The 22,595-nt window shown below is 43.5% G+C and overlaps 1 protein-coding gene across 1 annotated transcript in view; it reads right to left on the bottom strand.

Annotated features, from left to right (window-relative positions):
* PKD1L1 (polycystin 1 like 1, transient receptor potential channel interacting) overlaps positions 1 to 22,595 on the bottom strand; it is a 177,506-nt gene that overhangs the window by 116,239 nt on the left and 38,672 nt on the right. Inside the window, exons 10-16 of the mRNA XM_063609574.1 lie at positions 14,710 to 14,883; positions 12,478 to 12,597; positions 11,792 to 11,960; positions 11,014 to 11,253; positions 9,040 to 9,172; positions 4,651 to 4,857; positions 559 to 740 (exon numbers count right to left, since the gene is read on the bottom strand). Coding sequence (XP_063465644.1) covers positions 559 to 740; positions 4,651 to 4,857; positions 9,040 to 9,172; positions 11,014 to 11,253; positions 11,792 to 11,960; positions 12,478 to 12,597; positions 14,710 to 14,883 — 1,225 coding nt within the window. The remainder of the gene's footprint in view (positions 1 to 558; positions 741 to 4,650; positions 4,858 to 9,039; positions 9,173 to 11,013; positions 11,254 to 11,791; positions 11,961 to 12,477; positions 12,598 to 14,709; positions 14,884 to 22,595) is intronic.

Genomic DNA, 22,595 nt, shown 5'->3' with positions numbered 1-22,595 from the left:
CGGCTGAGATGTCTTGAGGATGTCCAGAGGGGGCGCTGTAGGGACACCGGGACTCACAGCCCGGAGTCTGGAGAATGGTCTAAACAGAGAATTCCTGTTTGAGGCTGTTGCACATGGATCATGGATGGATCCACATCAGGACCCTGGCCGAGGCCATAGGCGAGAAGGGGTGTGGATGGAGAAGAGGACCAAGGGCTGAACTGGGGGCAGCCTCCAGCAACAAGAGACCCATCCACCTGGAGATGAGCAACCCGTGGAAACCAAGCCTTCCACACACCACGGCATCTCACTAACCAAGAATTTAACAATGGTGACACTCAAACCTCATGTTCCAAAACAGATCGTTCTTTAAACACCACCTTAAAAAGCGACTCACGTTTTACTTCCACTCTTTTCCTCAATTCCCTTATATTTTGATCCTAAATAAAGCAGTTAAACTTATGAAAGTTGATGTGCTTAAAATTTAAAACTATTAATAGCCTCCAACGTTCCAGAGCCTGCATTTGCAGAATGCGCAGTCTGAGTAGCTGCACAGCTCTGTGTGTGGGTGGTGCTCACCTTAGAGTCGCCCCAGGGTTGTCAGGGTGGAAGGACTGGGTCCCTCTGAGGACAATGGGGGATGAGGTGGTCCTGGAGAAGAACAGGTGTGTGCCTTCGGAGATCACACTGACAGGGGCCTGGGCTCGCACCTCCAGGCCCACACAGTAGTTACTGTACACCACACTGCCTTCAATCTGAACCTGCAGGGGCAAGGAAGGACACGGGATGTCATGCAGGGACAAGGCAGGGACTCGCTGGAGAAACACACTCATCTGAAAATTAGAAAGGAATCTGACGAGTCTCAATGCATCCCTGGCTCCAACTAAACAGTCGTGCTAGTCAAAATAATCACTCTACTGTGTGACATGAGAGCTGTGACTGGAGTCCACGAGAGCATGGACATCTTCCTATCCAAGCTTGTGTTAATGTACAAAGTTGGGCATTTCCTAGCCAACTTTTGAACACAATAGAGACTTTCCATGTGTGCACATTTTATAGTTTTCAAACCTCCTCCTTCCACAGTGAATTGTTCAGGCTCCTGGCTTTTGTGCAACTTCCTTCACCTATCTTAGAGCTGCTTCTTTCTAACCCCCAAACATATCATGGACTTTAGGAAATCTAAATGAAATTTAAGACAAACACTTTTAAACCCAGGAATAGCGGAACATGTTATAAATAAAACATTCATATTGTTCTTTTACAAGTTTGATGTGGCCAGGTGTGGTGGTTCATGCCTATAATCCCAGCACTTTGGGAGGCTGAGGTGGGTGGATTGCTTGCACTCAGGAGTTTGAGACTAGCCTAGGCAAGAACGGTGAAACCTCATCGCTACTAAAAATACAAAAATTAACTGAGTGTGGTGGCATGTGCCTGTAATCCCAGCTACTTGGGAGGCAGAGGCACGAGAATTGCTTGAACCCAGGAGGCCCAGAAGGGGAGGTTGCAGTGAGCTGAGATCACACCACTACACTCCAGCCTGGGCAACAGAGTGAGACCCTGTCAAAAAAAAGTTGATGCAATTTGAAGAAATACAGTCTAATACTTGCTGTTCTTTCACTGAGTCTCAGCCTTGATCACTCTAGATTTTCTTCAGATGCACACAGTTCCCTGCTGATCAGTCTCCTGAGTAGAACCAAAGACAATGGAACAGCTGTAGGATCAGAACTCTCATTTCCACCTTCAGCCTCTGTTTGCTCAGCCTCTCCAGCTCCAAGGAGCTGCTGAGAATGTTCCAAGTATATACAAAGGCTGGAGGAGGCACTAAGCAGGAAGCTGCTTGGGGAAGATGCAGGGCTGGTCAGGAGCAAAGGAAACCTGAGGCTCTGACTGTGAGGTCAGAGACAGCAGAAGTTACCTTATCTGTCAGAAAGTCTCCAAGACCTAGAGAAAGACACGGACCCCCTGAAAAAACACTGAAGACTACAGACGTGGCTCCCGGCTCACAGCCAAACCTCCCTCGGAGCTCCCATTACCTGGCCTGTCCCACAGGCTGGACACATCTTCTATGGCTTGCTGGGTTTAATTTAAAAATTACGTAGTTTATATATTTAGAAAGCAGAGTTTTATTTTTTAAGAAAGGGATTACAATCTGTAAGCAGGAAGTGTAGTCTCTGGCTAAAAAATTGAAAGTAAGTATTTGGAGGAGGGAGGGAGGGGTAAGACAGGAATTTCAGTTGCATGCGTTATCACATATTCACAGGATATAGGATTTATGGATATCTATGGAAGAGGATTGTGTTTTTGTGTAATAAGTAAACATATATATGTGTTTTATGTTTACTTTTGGGTGGAGACAATATTGCAATGTATTATAATTAGGTCTTTTATGTTAAAAGGTAAAGTAGGGACATGAAGGCACTTAAATGTGTAGTCAAACTGGGCAGAATTAGTTTATGGTTGGTGTTTTTTATTAGGAAAAAGTTATAGAAATTAGTTTTTTGTTTAATTAAAGTCATAGTTACGGCTTGAGGAATGGGGGTTAATTAGTTGATGTTTGGTGGTTGTAGAGTTGTAATTGTTTCAATACTGTTTATTTTAAGGCTAGTGTTTGTTTAGTTGATAGAGAAAAATCCTATGGCAATGAGAACACAGTTTATTTTTTAATTATAGGACTGTGTGATTTCACTCTTGCCTGGCATCGCCTTAGGTCTTGTTTATAATTTGGTATCTTATTGTCATAAAGAGTATGACCTGGCCAGGCGTGATGGCTCACACCTATAATCCCAGCACTTTGGGAGGCTGAGGCAGGCAAATTGCTTGAGCTCAGGAGTTCGAGAGCAGCCTGTGCAACAGGGTGAAACCCCATCTCTACAAAAAATTAGCCAGGCATGGTGGTATGCGCATGCAGTCCCAGCTACTCAGGAGGCTGAGGCAGAAGGGTCACTTGAGCCCAAGAGGGAGAGGTTGCGGTGAGCTGAGACTGCAGCCACTGCACTCCAGCCTGGGCAACAGAATGAGACCCTGTCTCAAAAAAAAAGGAGTCCGTTCTGTCAGTCTTATAATCTCGATCTTAACATTAATGTTGGTCAGTTGTTGTGTCTAAACTGTGAAAGGGAGGGGGCGTAATGAGGCATATCTGATCTTGAGTCCCATTATGGCCAGGAACTCTATTTTTTAAGGTTTTTCTGGGTACCCTTGGCCAAGAGGGGATTTGTTTAGTTGATGGAGGGGGACTTAGGACTTGATTTTTAGTTTACAGGCTCTATCTACCTCCCCTACTAGGTTGTTCACAAAAGTGTGCAAAGACCTTATTTATCTCCAAATCCCTCCCCCCCAGCACACAGCCAGGTACAAATAGTGCTGTTTTCATTAGGAAAATGAAGAGCAGCCTCACCCTCCTCCACTCGTTCAGTATTACAGATTTTCCTTTGCATTTCCCCTTGGCTTCTTACAATTAGCCACCCATCAGGTCAGATGCTCCCCACCAGCCCGAGATCCCCCAACATTGACCCTGCTCTACTCTCTATTCCCTGGCTGCCCCCTGCTTCAGCCTCTAATGACTTCTCACCTTCACTAACACTCTCCCAACATCCCATCCTTCAGTCTGTTTCCTACTCGTTCCCAATCAACATTTCTAAAGAAGGGTATACAGCCTGCTGGGAAAGCTCTGTTTTTTCCTGCAACCTGCGTCTAAAGTAATGCTATGCTAAGCCTGGTCTGCAGCCTGCTGTCACTTGGCCCATCGTTATCTGCCTATTTCTCAATGAGATAAGTACAGACACTGAGAGGAAGCTTCTGGTAACTCCAGCATTTGCCATCGCTGTGACATCCCAGCACAGATTGGGAGGATTTGCTTCCTCAGGCAAGGTCAGGGCAGTTTGGGTGCTGAGGAGCTCTGTGGCAAGCCACACAAGGCAGCAGCTGAAACTGTGCTCAGTAGGACTGCGTGCCCCACAGCTTAAAAGAACAAAGCTCCTTTGCTGCAGATATCCTGAGGGTCCCTGATCTGGTTCCCGCAGCCTGGCCTGCCCACTGCGCCATTTGATCCCAGACTCTCCCACCAGGGTCTGCTAACTATCCCTGGTCTTCTTCTAACCTTTGCCAAGCTGTTGCCCTTCCCAATTCCTTTCTATGTCTGTGGACAGATTCTCTTTTCAGGACCCTCTTTCTTGAAGCCTACTCTTTTAAAAATGACCTCTCCCTCTTTTAACTCACATATTTTCACCACTTTTTCCAGCCAAAATGCACCAAGCACATGCTGAGAATCAAAGTGCCAGGCAGTCACTGTGAGTGCCTCTTGGATGCCCTGCCCTCTGACTGTCGTCCCCTTTCCTTTCTGGGTGATTGGCCCCTAAATGGCAGGGCCACATATTCTCCTGACATCCCGGCACCAGCACAGGGCTTATTCAAATTAGGTACACAGGAAGGTTTTGTTATACACATTGGAAGGAGTTTTTCATCAATTGCTTTGACTGCATTTGAACATAATTTGTTCTCTTTGGGGGAATTAATCATTTCTCTTAAAATCCTATCCAGATTTTTTTTTTTTAAAACAACCTCCCTTTTCCTGGATAGAACAGGTGTTGAATTCCAAATGCTAAGCTGTTGCTTCAGGGCGATGAGAAGCATGGGTTTCACTGGGCCAGTAGAGCAGTAAGTCAGCGAGCTGACCTTGGCAAGGGCAGTGTAGTTCCCATACTCCAAGGTGTGGCTTGGGAGGATGAGGGTCTGTCTGCGAGTGTCCACAGCAGCAGGGAGGGAGACAGGGAGCCCTTCAGAGTCCATCAAGTTCCAGGTGTAAGAAAGACCTTGGGAAATATCACAGAAGACTGCAGCTTGAAACGTCACTCCCAGCCTTACAGGCTGAGACCTCCATATCTAAGTATCAAGAAGAGAAGATGTCTCATTAAAATGTCCATCACATCTAATGTACTGGTAAATTACTGGAAACTTAGTCTTAACTGTAGCTCTCCAATTATTTGTTTGCATAATGACAGAATGGTATTCTTAGGGCTGGACTTTAGACAACACCAGAATAAATACTACATCTATTTTATAGACAAAAATAAAAGGTAAAAAAAACAATTAAAATAATAAGTAAATATTTATATACTCATGAGAAAAAACTTCCTATGCATAAAATTAATGGAAAAATAGCAAAGATAGCTGATATTTGATTACATAAAAAATTTAAGCTTCCAATGTCAAAAATATAAATGTTATGCTCCTAGGTTTTGGCATCTATGTATATATATGTGTATATATAAATTTTTTAAATCAATCAATATAATAAGAAAATCATTTGCAGTATACACAACAGATGTTTGCTTTCCCTATTTTTTTCTTCACTGAAATATTCTTAAGTCATTCTCGGAAATCATGATATGTAACCCCTAAATACTAAATATACATCTCTAAAAACTAAGGGAATTTTCCTACATAAACACAACACTACTATCTCACCTTAAAAATTAACAATAAGTTCTTAGTATAATTTAAACCTAGTTTATAATCAAATTTCCCTTATTGTCTCCAAAACATACCTTTGTGAAATGGTTTGGTTTGAGATGCACAAAAGTTCTTTTGTTAAAAAAAAAAAAAGGAGAGAGGAGAAAAAAGTTTTCTTATCAACTAGAACTATGAGGTTTCCTGAACTATAGTTTGGTCAGGAAAATAAGAATAAATGCTTAATTCTTTCCCTTAATTACCAACATTCAGAGTAAGAAGTTGGGGCACTAGTTACTTCCAAAGGTGACCGATATGTTGTGTGTGTCTGCCTGCTTGGTGGGAACAGGAGAAGCTTCTCTTTCTCTTTCAGCATAATTATTTTTAAAATATTAGCATTATTCATTCAATTGTAGACGTTATCTTTTAGATGCCCCAAGTAGCCCATCAGGGGCCTGGGGCACTCTCCTTGGCCTGGCTCTGGCAAACTTCTGATAAGACCCTGCTAGTCTTCGAAAGTGATAGATTTGTTGCACTATTCTTTTTACTTTTATTTACGCTTTAAAATTTCCATAACAAAGAATTTTAAATGTAAATAGTAGCTGATACATATATAAAAAGCATATTTGCTCACTTTAATAAGCTAATGAGGATGAGGATATGGGGGGAAATATTAGTGTCTACCCATCCACACCCCTTATCCCTCTCAGCCACTCTGTCTTTCCAAAGCCCCTCCACACCCCCTACTTTGGGCTGGAGCCAGGTTCCACCTCAAGCACGGAGGAGCAAGACAGGTTAGGCGGCCCCAGGATAGAGTCTCTGCCTGGCCAGGGTGCCTCCACCCTGGGGCAGACGCTGGGTGCAGGGTCTCCCCCGGAGGGCTTTTTTTTTTTTTTTTCCCTGAAGGTTCCCTAAAAATTGGAAAGGGAAGGCTGGGCGCGGTGACGCATGCCTGTAATTCCAGCACTTTGAGAGGCCGAGGCGGGCGGATCACGAGGTCAGGAGATCAAGACCATCCTGGCTAACATGGTGAAACCCTGTCTTTACTAAAAATACAAAAAATTAGCCAGGTGTGGTGGCGGGTGCCTGTAGTCCCAGCTACACTGGAGGCTGAGGCAGGAGAATGGTGTGAACCCGAGAGGCAGAGCTTGCAGTGAACCGAGATCGCACCATTGCACTCCAGCCTGGGCGAGAGAGCAAGATTCCATCTCAAAAAAAAAAAAATTGGAAAGGGAAAAACCTGGAGGCAGCTGAGAAATGGGATTTTAAGAAATCTTGGTGCTCATTATAAATGAAAGTTTACTTTTGACATTCTTTAAGTGACTTTAGTTATAATTAAAATTACTTTTCAATTACTGTTTATTGTTTCTATTCTGAATATGATATCACTCTAAGATTTGTCACAAAACTGCCCAGACTTATATGAGTTACAGCAAATTTTAATACTAGGATGCGAATTTTTAGCTCATTCTTAATAATAAACATTAAAAAATACGAACTGCCTAGTGAGAGTGAGAGTTGGCCCCTCAGTGTGGACACATGTGAGCTGCTACGAGAACATCTCTAGGCTTGTCAAGATTCTGGGAAGGGCATTGTGTTCTTCAAGTCTATAACTTGGAGTAATTATTTCTGTGAAAAGGCCATACGCTGGCAGAACGATGTGCAGACAGTATAATTGCCAAGTTATTTGTAGTGATAGAAAACTGGAAACTTGGCCAGGCGCAGTGGCTCACCACACATTAGGAGGCCAAGATGGGCAGATCGCCTGAGGTCAGAAGTTCAAGACCCGCCTGACCAACATGGCGAAACCCCGTCTCTACTAAAAATACAAAATTAGCTGGGTGCGGTGGTGAACGCCTCTAATCCCAGCTACTCGGGAGGCTGAGACAGGAGAATTGCTTGAACCCGGGAGGTGGAGGTTGCAGTGAGCTGAGATCATGCCATTGCACTCCAGCCTGGGCAACAAGAGTGAAACTCTGTCTCAAAAAATAATAATAATAATAATAATAAAAAGAAAGAAAACTGGAAACAACAATTGTTCAACCACAGGACATTATAAAATGATGTATAATTCATATACATCATTTAACATTAGGACACCATTGAAATCATGTAATCAAAAGGCTGCTTAATAACAAAAGAAAATGCTCACACTGCAACCAGGTTTGTGACAAACACACATACCACATACAAAAAGCCTTAGAAAAATACTGAAAATAAATACAACAAACAAAATTGGCTATCGCCTTCTGCCTGGATTTCAGATGATTTCATTTTTTTCCCCCTTATACTTTTAGAAAACACGTAAAATAAAGAAAAAATGACTGGGCAGTGTCCATCAGGTCTGTAATCCCAGAACTTTGAGGCCAAGGCAGGTGGGTCATTTAAGGCCAGGAGTTCGAGACCAGCCTGGCCAATATGGCGAAATCCCCTCTCTACTAAAAATATAAAAATTAGCTAGGCATGGTGGTGCACACCTGTAATCCCAGCTACTTGGGAGGCTGAGTCAGGAGAATCTCTTGAAGCCAGGAGGCAGAGGTTATAATGAGCCAAGATCGTGCCACTGCACTCCAGCCTGGGCAACAGAGTCTCAAAAAAAAAAAGAAAGAAAGAAAGAAAGAAATTATCAATATTGTTTTCTGTGTTTTACAGATAAGAAAATAAAAATAAAAATGTTTTACAAATGAAAAACTTAAGAAAACCACTCTGTCCCATGTCCTAAGAGCAAAGTCAGGACGGGAGCCAGAGCCCTCCTGCCTGGGGTCTGTGCTTTTTCCTGTTGTGTCTTTTGCTTTAGTCCCTTTGCTGTTTGGGTCCATCTCTCACACCCAGAGAACATGTTCCCCCAGCACGCAGACCTGCCCAACAGCATGGGTGCTCACTGGTCTAAAGGTGGGCAGGGGTCTTGCCTGTGTGGGGGCCGGGACCCTTTCCGGATTGCCCCGAGCACTTGGTCTCTGCATGCTGATCTCCACCAGTACCCTCTGGGGGCTGACCTCTTGGGGTCAGATGGCATAGAAAGCATTTTAGCAAATGCACTTAGTCACAGATTTTAATTCCCATGTGTCATCTGAGAACCTTTGCCCTGAAAAGGAAAATTTGCTCTAAATCACAGACCTCAAAGGAATGAAAGAAATAAAAAGCAACCCTATTTTTTTCTAACCCAGAATAGGTGTTCAACAGATAACCGATCATGTCCTTTCATTTTGGTGTTACATATATTCAAATGTTTCATTCTCCTGAAAATTCTACAGTTCTTAGCACAATCCAAAAAAAAAAGAAAAGAAAGAAAGAAAGAAAAGAAAAGAAAAGAGCTCCTTAAAGTGAGCTGTGCTGAATACCAGAGTAATGCAGGCGAATGAAGAACTTATTCACACGCCAGACCCCAGAAACGACGCTGTTTCCTCTTGTCCAGGATGGGGTAGCCCTCCCTCCCCCAAGGACCCAGGTCACCCACTCTGAAGCCCTTATAGGTACTCCTTTGTGTAAATTGCAGCAGAACAAACTGGACAAAGCCTCGCTTCATTCCCCAAACTCTCCACTCCAAACAGTGGTCCCAACTCAGAGGGAGGCTGATAAAAGGCTGGTGGAGGATTTCCCAGACTCTGAGCCTACCTGGACTTTCCCAGGCCCCATGTTCTTCACCAGGGGTGGCTGGCAGGGCTTGCACACGATGAAAAGTTGCTTTCTTAGGGTGGAGGCACTGATGTTATTGAAGGCAAGGACCTCCACCGTAAATTCTCCTTCCCTGGGAGGGTGGAAAGCACAGAAATGAACAGATGGATGTTGATGAACGTCAGACGTTCATTCACTCTTCATACCCACCCCTATCTGCAGAATTATAGTATTTGACAGCAAGTCATCCCAATGAATAAGAACAGAAGAGGCAAGGGTCACAAGATTGATTTCCACAGAGGTCTTTCATTATTTAACCAACAGACTGGCTCAGGCCAAGTACCAAACTCCCAGACCGATGTCACATGCTATAGTCAAACAATACATCCATGTGAGGGGCATGTTGCTTCCTTCTTTGGGCAACCCTCCCCACAGCCATGACCTGGCCCCCTCTTGATAACAGATCAGATCTATACATTTTCCCTGTGTGATGGGTACCCCAACCCACAACTGGGGGGTCTCTGGGGATGGTCTTCCTGTTCTATTTCCTGCTCCACGGATCAGGTTTCTCGACCAATTTCTTAGAGTCCTACAAACTCAGGAAGGACAGGATAGATCCATAGCCTGTCTCCGGGGAAGGGGAGCGGGTCACAGCTGTGGAGAGATTCAGGACAGTTGGAGGTGAGAGCTGGGTAGCTCCTGACCCAGCAGGTAGTGCTTATACATGGTTATTTTGCAAATGTTGCAACATGGATAATTACTTAAGACTTCTGAATTTGAAACAGAAAAATATTCCCATTAGAAGACCACGAATTTGAGTTTGCAAGGACCAGAATATCACTTGCCATCCTGGAGCTCCAGCAAGAAAGGTAGGGCCTACTGATAAGAATGAAGACTGGATGGTTTTCTCAGGTTGTCAGAGCGCCCAGGGCACACTCTAGAGATGACAGTGGAGGCACTGAATAAACCATGTCATTTCCACAGGGCACAAAAGGGCTCCTGGAGCTACCAAGTACATCGCCAGGTACCTAGGCCACCACGTGCTCAATTGAGCATGCACCAATCTACAAGCCACTACTGCTCAATTCTTTCCTCATGTGAAAATCTATTTCTGATGAAAAGGTCCTGAATCCATAGTTAGTGATGAGGCTATTCAGTCCCCACCAAAGTGTGGAGAGGCTGCAGCGTGGGTTCTCATGGAAATCTTGCACTGAAGGAAGTTTGCAATCTTTCCCTGATGCCACTGCCTACACGAACCTCATTTTCTAGATACTTCTGCACCCTTTGATATTTCCCTACAGCAGCATAAAATTTTGATGCCAGCCTGAGGCTCAGCCTTGACCATGTGTGTCTCCCCACTGAAAGGATTTGACCCACTTGGGTCCTAGAACTCACCCTAGAGGCTTGGCTGGGAATGAGTGAGCCAGCCAGTCTACACCTTATCATAGCTCCATGATGCTTTCTCCCAGGTACACAGTGGGCCACTCAGTAAATGCAGAGTTAAAGGACAGAGTTCATGCTCTTCCATATGACACCAAGGCCCTTCACAATCTGCCAACCTACACTCATCTCACCCTTCTATATACGTCTTGCCAGTCACTCCAAATAACTCCTGTTGGCACCTGACCTAGTACCTTTGCCCAGGCCCTTGTCTCTGTTTGAGATCCTCTCTCCCATTTCCCTTTGTCAAGCTCCTACTCAAGATATCACTTTCAGTGAGCCATCCCCACCACAGCGCAGGCCTCTTTTGCAGCCACAGCCCCTGTACTGAAAGCATCTCTTTCCTCTTTGTCTTTCCCCTGGACTAGGAGCTCCTTGAGAGGCATGGTCAGGTCTTATTTGTCTCTGTGTAATCATCTGTCACCTACATTGACTGACAGGCAGGTCTCTATGTGGAACCCAAGGGCTGATGCCTTAAGACTCTGATTCCCACGCTGTCTGTAGAGAGCACTACGCTGCCTTGCAGTGGCTCACCTACTGTAGACATGGCTGCTGGAGCTGCTCCCTAGGCTGACGGTGCCGTCCCCAAAGTCCCACAGGTAGGCAACATCTGTGCCGAAGTTGATCCGGCACTCAAAGGCCACACTGGCATTTACCAGAGCTGAGGAGGGGGACGTGAGCCGATTGGCCACAATTTTCTTCTGCACCCTGATGATGTGGGGCTCAGAGACCACACTGCTGATCCTGCTGGAAGCCTTAACCATCACACGATACCTGCAGGATGGGGAAAGGAGGGCAGGGAAGGCAGATGGCAAGACAAGAACAGGGTCAGATCTAGAGAAACCGTCTGCTATACTTCAAGAGGAAGGCGGGGGAGGGGGAGGCAGCATTTAATTTGTAAGAACTATGAAAGTATCCAGTGATTTTCATCTTATTGAGCAGAAGGGGGTTGATATTTTTGACTACCCCCTCTTCATTATTTAATTCACTTCTCAAAGCAGTAGGGGTAAGCATCATTGCCCTTTCTTAGATGAGGAATTTCTTAGGTCACATGGGTGGCCGAGATAGAATTCGAACCTAGGACTGTCTGCTTCCAAGCCCTACACCGTTTCCCTTAGTTCAAGCTGAAGAGAAATGAACTAAATCTTCCCTTAAATTTTATGTTGAGTTTGTTTCACAGAAGGACCTAGTGGCCCATTATAATACAAATGCAACAGCCATAAAATGCCTTCAGTAGCAGCATGGTGATCTTCAGACTGAGTATAGGCTGCGGTACAAACAGCTACTCAGCAGGACTGCTACTTTTACTGACCATTGGGGGATGCTGAGTCTTTTTGTAATGCTTCTTGAAGTTGTCCTCACCGGTGGATCCTCTCCAAAATACCACTCAAATTCCAGGGGTATTGTTTCCTTGGTAACAGCTGTAAATGTAATGTCCGTGTCTGTGGCAAACACAGTTCCATTTGTGTAGACAGAGACGGCTGTGGCAAAAGAAAGGAAGGTATGGCTATGTCAACATAGGAGGGCTGGAATCTCCAGAGAAACTAGTACCTCTACTTTCCCACTTGGTCATGGGCTTGAGTGATGGTGAGGAAGCTCTGATACGCATGCAGGTTGGCAGCAAGGATGCAGCTGTGGGCACGTGGTAGGCAGTGCTGGCACTGGTTCAAAGGCCCCAAAGTGCTTGCACAGTAGGTGTTCCTAAGGCCATAGGGCCAACTCCTTTTGCGAGTCTGCTAGAAAGGGTGTGGCACATGGAGCTGGCAGATAACAGTCCCGATAACCCACCTTCCCATCCCTTCAGTTGGGAGCCTTAATGCCTGTGGTTTCAGAAAAGTCCGAGAACAAATGGCAGGTGAACAAAGAACCTGTTCAAGGACAAATGGGGCTCTCCGGCAGAGCTGATAACAAAACCTGCTGCTGCCTATGGCTTTCCTAATCTCAGCTGACCGCGCGAGGGAGGTTTTTGTTAAATCTGGAATTAAAACAAAGACATACATTGCATCTTATACCAGACAGTCATGCTGTGCCAAGCCTGGCTGTCACCCACTTGAGTCTGAGAAATAAAGGACACGTTATATGAAGGAATAGATGGAAAGTGATGTATAACCACAGTGCCTAAAATGAGAAAAAAAGGAGATAAGAGAAAAAGTCTTAAAATTAATTCACTTTTATCATGCAACACACAGTCAGTATTTTTCATTTTTAACTTTCCCTCTTTGAATCTCAATAAATTTCAAAATTCTAAGCATGTGCTCTGAAATCAGGCATACCTGGGAAACATAAACTTAATCACAGAATTTCTGTCATTAAATTTTTTTTTGTATATTTTCTCTATCTGAGAACTCCCTACATGGTATTAAATATGTTAATTCCTTTGAAATATGTTAATTACTTTGATAGATGGCCTTGTTTTTAAAGTATTTCTCAATATGTACAAGTAGTCTTCACTTCACAGGAGTTCTTAAATAGGGGTCTAAAGATAAGCCTTGTGCTTTTAAGTCCTATAAGATGTAAGATTGTGCATATATGTATACATACATGTACACACACCATACACATACCACACATATAGCATATACACACATACGTACCATATACACACCATACACAGCATATACACTATACACATACGCACCACATGTACACACATACCACACATACCCTCCTATGACATACCACACATGCATGTACATATGTATGTACATACATATGGAGGTGGATACCAAACACTGAATCAGATTCTGAAAGAGTACTGTGATGTCTAAGAAGATTTAGAGCAACTCATTTATCATAAAAGGATATTAAGGAGGGTTATTTATTATTACTACTGTTCTTCTGCATAGTTTTCACTTTATAAAGAGAAAATACTTGTTTATAACAGAGATAAAGCGGAATGGGTATTCTGTCTTTCATCAATGCATCAGAATTTTTGAAAAATAAGTATCATATGACTAAAAATAGATATATGATAAATAAATATCACATGGTCTTATTAACCATGCCTGAAAATTAATTCTGAGCACAATCTGATAATCAAAAGTGTTAAAAAAAAAAAAGATACAGTTTACAGATTTGCATAAGAATACCCTATGATCGAGCTGTAGGGCTGGATGCAAACTTGGACCTTCCTACTCTAAATCCTGGCATGGAACCATTGGAGATTTACAAGAACTGTGCTCTTGCACTGGCTAGACGTGCTGCTTATTTATTCAGGTTTAGATAAGACAAGTCAATATGAATGACCGACTGGCTAGTTAGGGTAGGCAAACAGGTTAAAAAAATTGTGCTATATGTATGTCATAACTTCTTGGATGGAGAGTTTCTCACTAGTCTGATTGTAAACAGGTACAGCCACTGTGTGGAACAGCTGAAAAGAATTCTTACATGGATGAGTTCACTGAGACTCATCCCTCCATTGGATCCTCCTTTCTCCTGTTTCTGGGAAATGTGACCCCATCATCCCATCCATGTAGGCTGGGCACTTTGGGAGTGCCTCTGGCTGGCTCCCCATTTGCTTTGTTGTAAAGTGTAGGGACTCTTTTTTCTACAGTTAAGTGGCTGGAGTTCCCCATTCCCACCCCCACTGGCCTCTGAACTTCCGGCCCCTCCCTCTACAAAACTGACTTGAAGCGAATACCTCCCTTACAGGTAGCTGTGCGGATAAGGTGGGGTGACATGAGTGAGGCATTAGCAGTAGATAAAGTGGAATGGATATTTTGTCCTTCATCAATGCATCAGTGTGCACCTGGCACACTCAGTGAGCACTGGATGCTTTCTCAATTCTGTTTTAGCTCAAGGCCATGCTGTCTGACCAAAATGTGCCTCCAGCCCGTGCTGCAAGGCTCATCATGTATGCCAGCTCCCACCTCAGATGTGCCCTGTTCCCACAGTTAGATAAAGTTCCTGTCTCCTAAAATCTCCCAGCCCCTTAGCTATATCCTTCCTGAGCATTTTTAATGTCGTGTCTCATCTTGCTTCTATGCATATCTTAATGATTTCACTAAGATAATAGATTCCTTGAGATGAAGACTTTGTATGACTTTATCTTCATGTTCCCTCAGAACACAGTATTCTGCAAGACATATTTTCTGAATTAGGGAAGAATGAATGAAGGATGTTGTATCAAATTTAGAACTGCTATAACTTGAGCAGTGTAAGTAAAGCAGAGACGCCCTGCTTCGTTTATAGTTGAGGTGTGCTTGCTCAGACTCCAGACATAGGTCTTACTTTTCTGATTCACTTGGGAGTCAGCAAAGACAAGCACTTCATCCTCATGGACACTGCTGGAGTTCATGAATGCAGACATGGCCTCATGGCCAATCTCCACATAATAAGGCCCAAGCTCCACTTTGGTTCCATGAAACTCATTATAAATAACAGCTTTGAGCATATAGATTCCTTCTGGAAAAATAAGAAAGAACGGACACTTGGTGAATTTTTAATAACAAGCATAACAGTTAACATTTGTAGAATGGTCATAATAGGGTGACTAATATGGGAACTGATACAGGAGAGGTGATCTTTCTTGTCTCTTGTAGCAGCAGGGCCATTTCACAGGCATGTGACCCATACAGTTGCACAGAGCCCCTCATGCAATGGAGCTATATGAGTGATTTAATGCTCTGCTATCTTGAAATTCTTCGTAATTATTTTTAGCAAGGAGTCCTGCATTTTCATTTTCCACTGGGCCTTGAGAATTATGTTGTCAATCCTGTGCAGTAGGAAATATTCATAAGGAAGAAAATAGATATTAGTTATCCCACAGCTAGACAAATAATACTTAAACAGCTAAACGGGAATATATCAAATAACTATGACGGTGGATGACAAAAATGGCCCCAAACCCTTACCCGCTTTTCACACACTTACAATACAACTATAATATGACTCTGTGGCTCCTCTCATTAAGTGGAGAAGACTATTGCTTCACCTCTCATATTAGTGCTAATCATATGGCCAGTGGATTTTCAAAGTGCTTGCACACTGGGGCTTGCCCTCTCTTTCTTGTCTTGGGACCTCTGTCATTGTCATTGGGACCATGTCATTTCCATGTGAATAGCTTGGCCTAGTCTGCTGAAGGATGAGAGACACATGACTGAGTCTCCCCATGGCCCCAGCCGAGGGTCAGTCACCTCCAGGACAAGAGCCACCTGGCTGATTGGCAGCTGGCTGCAGATCTGTGAGTGAGCCCCTCTAAGACCAGCTCAGACCTGATGAACTCCTAGCAGAACTGGGAGCTGAATAAAAGGTTATGCTTTAAGGCACTAAGTTTAGGGTGGCTTGTTAACACAGCAATAGACTATCAATACAATTCCACTGAACTGGAAAGACATTAGCAATCCTCTAACCTCAACTCCCTGCACAATATTCTTAAACTGTACATTTGATCGTGTCATTCCCAAGCTTGAAAATGTTAAGTGATTCCTCATGTGTCACAGGAGCAAATCTGTACCTGAGCCCTTCCCCCTCAGCTGAGCTGGTCCCAATCACTCATCCTTGACTCCACCAGGCCCACACCTGATGCATCAGCCACACGAAACCAGGCTCCACTGCTCAGACGGCCGGTCTCCATCACAAATATGCCCCTGTGCAGTCTTCTCTCAGTTTACAACGTCCTTCTTTGTGCCTCCATCTGGCCAACTCGCACCTACCATGAGCCTCTTTGAATGACCCAGGCAGAATCACTGCTTCACCCGGCATCTGACTAGGGAACGTGGGCCGGGTTTCCCTCTCAGACTCACTACATTCTCTGTCTTTCTTGTCCTCAAACCTCATCACAGAACACTTAGTACATACATAATAAATGTTTATCAAGGGACCAATCAAGTTTACAGAATGGAATACTGAAGCTCGAAAAGTTAAACAACTTGCTGTAGGCCTAGAGTATGCAATGCTTTCTTAGGAATTAAGATAGTCATTTCTCTCTTCACTTGCTACATCCAAATTATATGGAGTAATATGTGGATCTACTAGCAGCATAATAAGAAGAAAAAAGGGAATGATCTTAAAGAGTAAAAGTCTATCTCTGGGGAAGAATAGTGAAAATGGTAGCATGCAAGAGGATTTGGGAATACTGTGATAAGCAAAGGCCAGAGAAAAGGGCATCCTACTCTAAGCACAACTCAGATTAACACGTAGAAGAAATAGGTACACTTTCCCAAATTGTATTCTCATCTTGGAAGCTATATCTCAAATGTTGAGACACCATTCATAACTCTATTGCAATTTTCTTACAATACTGCTCCTCATAACTGTGTCCAAAATAATTTTGCACACGAATTTTAATGACAAGTAGAAAGTGAAATAGATACCCATGCAGGTCATCCCATGTACAGGAACCAGAACTTAACTAAGAGTGTGCTATGTGTTGTTTCATGTCAAAAGGCAGATTTCAGGACCACAAGTTAGAAAAGGCAGTTTATGTGTTTTTTGGCTGCATAAATGTCTTCTTTTGAGAAGTGTCTGTTCATGTCCTTTGCCCACTTTTTGATGGGGTTGTTTGTTTTTTTCTTGTAAATTTGTTGGAGTTCATTGTAGATTCTGGATATTAGCCCTTTGTCAGATGAGTAGGTTGCGAAAATTTTCTCCCATTTTGTAGGTTGCCTGTTCACTCCGATGGTAGTTTCTTTTGCTGTGCAGAAGCTCTTTAGTTTAATTAGACCCCATTAGTCAATTTTGGCTTTTGTTGCCATTGCTTTTGGTGTTTTAGACATGAAGTCCTTGCCCATGCCTATGTCCTGAATGGTAATGCCTAGGTTTTCTTCTAGGGTTTTTATGGTTTTAGGTCTAACACGTAAGTCTTTAAACCATCTTGAATTAATCATCACTGGCCATCAGAGAAATGCAAATCAAAACCACAGTGAGATACCATCTCACACCAGTTAGAATGGCCATCATTAAAAAGTCAGGAAACAACAGGTGCTAGAGAGGATGTGGAGAAATAGGAACACTTTTACACTGTTGGTGGGACTGTAAACTAGTTCAACCATTGTGGAAGTCAGTGTGGCAATTCCTCAGGGATCTAGAACTAGAAATACTATTTGACCCAGCCATCCCATTACTGGGTATATACCCAAAGGAATATAAATCATGCTGCTATAAAGACACATGCACACGTATGTTTATTGCGGCACTATTCACAATAGCAAAGACTTGGAACCAACCCAAATGTCCAACAACGATAGACTGGATTAAGAAAATGTGGCACATATACACCATGGAATACTATGCAGCCATAAAAATGATGAGCTCATGTCCTTTGTAGGGACATGGATGAAACTGGAAATCATCATTCTCAGTAAACTATCGCAAGGACGAAAAACCAAACACCGCATGTTCTCACTCACAGGTAGGAATTGAACAATGAGAACACATGGACACAGGAAGGGGAACATCACACTCCGGGGACTGTTGCGGGGTGGGGGGAGGGGGGAGGGATAGCATTAGGAGATACACCTAATGCTAAATGACGAGTTAATGGGTGCAGCACACCAACATGGCACATGGATACATATGTAACAAACCTGCACATTGTGCACATGTACCCTAAAACTTATAGTACAATAAAAAAAAAAGAAAAGGCAGTTTATATAATAGTTAAGAATACACTCCACGGACTCAGAGGAATTTGGCATTGGAAATCTTTGTGACCAAATCTTAGGCATATCTTACTTTCTTTTTTTTTTTTTTTTTGAGACGGAGTCTCACTCTGTTGCCCAGGCTAAAGTGCAGTGGCGTGATCTTGGCTTACTGCAAGCTCTGCCTCCCAGGTTCACGCCATTCTCCTGCCTCAGCCTCCCAAGTAGCTGGGACTACAGGTGCCCACCACCATGCCTGGCTAATTTTGTTTTTGTATTTTTAGTAGAGATGGGGTTTCACCATGTTAGCCAGGATGGTCTTGATCTCCTGACCTCATGATCCACCCGCCTCAGCCTCCCAAAGTGCTGGGATTACAGGCGTGAGCCACCGCGCCCGGCCAGGCATATCTTACTTTCAAGTTGACTTTTTTTTTGAGATAGAGTCTCACTCTGTCGCCCAGGCTGGAGTGCAGTGGCATGATCTCAGCTCACTGCAACCTTTGCCTCCTGGGTTCAAGCGATTCTCCTGCCTCACCCTCCCAAGTAGCTCGGATTACAGTTGTCCGCCACCACGCCCAGCTGATTTTGTGTGTGTGTGTATTTTTAGTAGAGACAGGATTTCACCATGTTGGCCAAGCTGGTCTCGAACTCCTGACCTCAGGTGATCCACCTCAGCCTCCCAAAGTACTGGGATTACAGGCATGAACCACCTCACCTAGCCTCAAGTTGATTTTAGACTTAACCCTGATAGAAGATGTAATACTGATATAGTTTGGATGTTTACCTCTCCCTAATCTAACGTGTCGAATTGTAATACCCAAAGTTGGAGGTAGAGCTTGGTGGGAGGTGACTGGATGATGGGAGTGGATTTCTCATGAATGGTTTAGTACCATCCTTTGGTGGTGTCCTTGCGATAGTGAGTGACTTCTCTTGAAATCTGGCTATTTAAAAGTGTATGGCATCTCACTCTCTCTCTCTCGTTTCTGCTTTCACTGTGTGATGTGCCTGCTGCCCTGTAGCCTTCTACCATGATTGTAAACTTCCTGAAGCCTCCCCAGAAGCTGAGCAAACGTCGGCACCATGCTTCCTGTAAAGCCTGCAGAACCGTGAGCCAATTAAGCTTCTTTTCTTTATAAGTTACCCAGTTTGAAGTATTTCTTTATAGCAATTGGAGAATGGCCTAATACAAATACCAATTCCTTACTTTATTCATAAAACAACAAAAGAAACCAATGAATATGTATCAAAGTTGCAGATGCTTAAAATTATTATAATAGAGCAAGTCCTGATGTGAAATAGAGATATAGTTAGCCTTCTACTTAATCTTCTAGGAGTTAATCCAAAAACAAAAAGGAAAACAGTGAATAAAAATAAAAACTCTTTCTCTTTTTGTTTGGTGAAACTAGGAGGTAGCTAGCATGTTCAGAATACAAAATAGATGCAAAAACTGTTCAAAGCGGCAAATATCAAGCACGCATGAGCAGGAACCATACTGAAGGAAGAAAACAGAAAACGTCCTAAAGTGAGAACTCAGTTGCCAAAGGGCTCAGTGGCTGTGAATATCATCAACACACATACATGTGTGTACGCAACACACACACACACACACACACTCCACCTGCAGTTAGTTCAGAAAAAATGCAACTCTTTAAATTATGAGTAATGCCGTGAAGAAAAAAAAAAGAAAGGAAGAAAGGAAGGAAGGCAGGAGAGAAGACGGGAGGGAAGGATAAAGGGAGAAAAGGAGGGAGAAAAGACCATTCAGCATGTACAAGATACTATAAGAGTCAAGAGGGAAAATTCAGGAAATACTCATAATAGATTAAAATAATTTATCAGAAAAACACTGTCCACAAGAATAGGACTGAAAAACTTGAGGAATCATTATCTTCTGAGATGCAAGACCAGAGAGCATCTGGTCTTTGAAGGAAACAAAGTCAACATTTTAGAGTATAATGGAGAATGGGAAGTGTAGAACACAAAAGAAGGGATGCAGAGGAAAATATGAGGAGAGCGGATCAGATGAAAAAGGAAAAACAAAAAAGATTTGAAAAGACAAAAGAGAACTAATAGATGTATGCCAGTCTCCCAAAAAGAAAGCTGACATATTGGAATAGAAACAATGTAAAGATCTAATTCAAGAAATCTTTCCTGAAACAAAGGACACATTGAAAAGGTACACCACGTGCTGGAGAAAGGTGACCCAGAGTGGCCAGCACTTAGACATGTCCTGGTAAAGCTGCTGGAGTTGCAAATAAAGAAATAACTACCGGCTGGGTGCAGTGGCTCAGACCTGTGATCCTAGCACTTTGGGAGGCCGAGGCGGGTGGATTCCTTGAGGTCAGGAGTTCAAGCCCAGCCTGGCCAACATGGTGAAATGCCATCTCTACTAAAAATACAAAAATCAGCCAGGCGTGGTGGTGCATGCCTGTAATCCTAGCTACTTGGGAGGCTAAGGCATGAGAATCGCTTGAACCCAGGAGGTGGAGGTTGCAGTGAGCCGAGATCATGCCACTGTACACTGTACTCCAGCCTGGGCAACAGAGTGAGACTGTGTCTCAAAAAAAAAAAAAAAAAAAAAAGAAAGAAAGAAAGAAAAGAAGTAATTCTCTTGACAATCACAGAAAAACATTAATCAATGGTGGGGGGAAGTAGGCTGACTTTGGAATCACAAGATAAGAAAGACAGAATGTAGAATTTCAGGGAGGCTTCTTCAGACAGAGTGTCAGGGCCACCAGCTGAATTTCTGATTCAGTAGGTCTGCAGTGGGCCTGACAGTCTGTATTCTAAGCCAGTCTCAGGTGGTCATGATGCTGCTGGGCCATACTTGGAGAACCATGGTTACAGGAGAGAACAGAATGGAAAGACAACCAGATTCCCCAGGAAAAGAACATGTGTCCAAGGAGTCCAGAGCCAGCACACTGTCATTCCAACATAATGGCAGCAACAGTTTTGAATATGGGAACTTAGAGGAAGCTTATTCCATGAATTTTCCTAAAAAAAATCTACTAGAGGACAAACCTCAGACAACCAAACAGGAACACCATGCCAAAAAAAAGCCGAGTGAGGACCGAATATATTAGCTCTAGAACCAGAACTAAGACTAATGTGGGGAAGCAGGTTGATATGGTTTGGATCTGTGCCCCCACCAAATCTCATGTCAAATTGCATTCCCCAGTATTGAAGGCTGGGCCTTCAGCATTGGCGGTGAGGAGGTGGGAGGTGATTGGATGATGGTGGCAGATTTCTCATGAATGGTTTAGTGTCGCCCCCAATCCCTGCCACTTGGTACTGTCCTCATGATAGTGAGTTCTCATGAGATCTGGTCTTTTAAAAGTGTGTGGCACCTCCCCCCGCTCTTGCTCCTACTCTGGCTACGTAATGTGTGTGTTCCCCGTCCGCTTTCTGCCATGATTGTAAGTTTCCTGAGGCTTCCCCAGAAGCTGAGCAGATGCCCACATCAATGTTTCCTATAAAGTCTGCAGAACTGTGAACCAATTAAATCTCTTTTCTTTATAAATTTTCCAGTGTCAGGTATTTCTTTTTTTTTTTTTTTGAGACGGAGTCTTTCTCTGTCCCCCAGGCTGGAGTGCACTGGCACGATCTCGGCTCACTGCAAGCTCCACCTCTCGGGTTCACGCCATTCTCCTGCCTCAGCCTCCCGAGTAGCTGGGATTACAGGCGCCCGCCACCACGCCCAGCTAATTTTTTGTATTTTTAGTAGAGACGGGGTTTCACCGTGTTAGCCAGGATGGTCTCGATCTCCTGACCTCGTGATCCGCCCGCCTCGGCCTCCCAAAGTGCTGGGATTACAGGCTTGAGCCACCGCGCCTGGCCAGGTATTTCTTTATAGCAATGCAAGAACAAACTAATACATAGGTGGCAGAAAAAAAGGTAAATATTTCATGTTCTGACAATGTAGAAATCATACAGTAAATGAAATTTGGGCTGGAGAAGAGAAGAGGTAGGAGCTGTGGAATAATGCAGATTGCCTCATAAGTAATTGCTGGAAATCAAAAGACATGAAGATTTAACAAAGCAATTAAGAAAGGTGAAAAGAAGAGAGAAGGGAAGAGGAAGATGGGAAATATGCTAATTTCATCATCGCTCATAGTAGCTGATGAACGGATACTCTAAAGAAACAGAGGGATAAGGACATTTTATAAATAAAAGGGGTCAACTAAAACAAGGCACAAACCTTTCAAGTATCAGAAGGCTAACTCAGATGAACATACAAAAGAAAGAAAAGACTATTCAATGAAATGTATTTTAAAATGTACACAGAGCCCATAATGTAAAATATGACAAACATCTGTCATTTCAATAAAGACAAAAATCACTAAACTCACGTATCTCAAATAAGAATGATCAGAATGATTCACACAGCAAAGCCAAGTCCATTGTAGAGAAACATCTAGGACAGTGATTCCAAAAGGTGGTAAATGAAAGAATCTCCAAAATTGTGAGAGGCTGTGTGATGAGGTGGGAGTGCCCATGCTGCAGGGGTCTCCACAGGCAAGGCAGGGCAGGAGACAC

The sequence above is a fragment of the Symphalangus syndactylus genome, chromosome 9, assembly GCF_028878055.3.
Source record: "Symphalangus syndactylus isolate Jambi chromosome 9, NHGRI_mSymSyn1-v2.1_pri, whole genome shotgun sequence".
Lineage (NCBI taxonomy): Eukaryota > Metazoa > Chordata > Mammalia > Primates > Hylobatidae > Symphalangus > Symphalangus syndactylus.
This window is presented reverse-complemented; position numbering and strand designations above follow the sequence as displayed.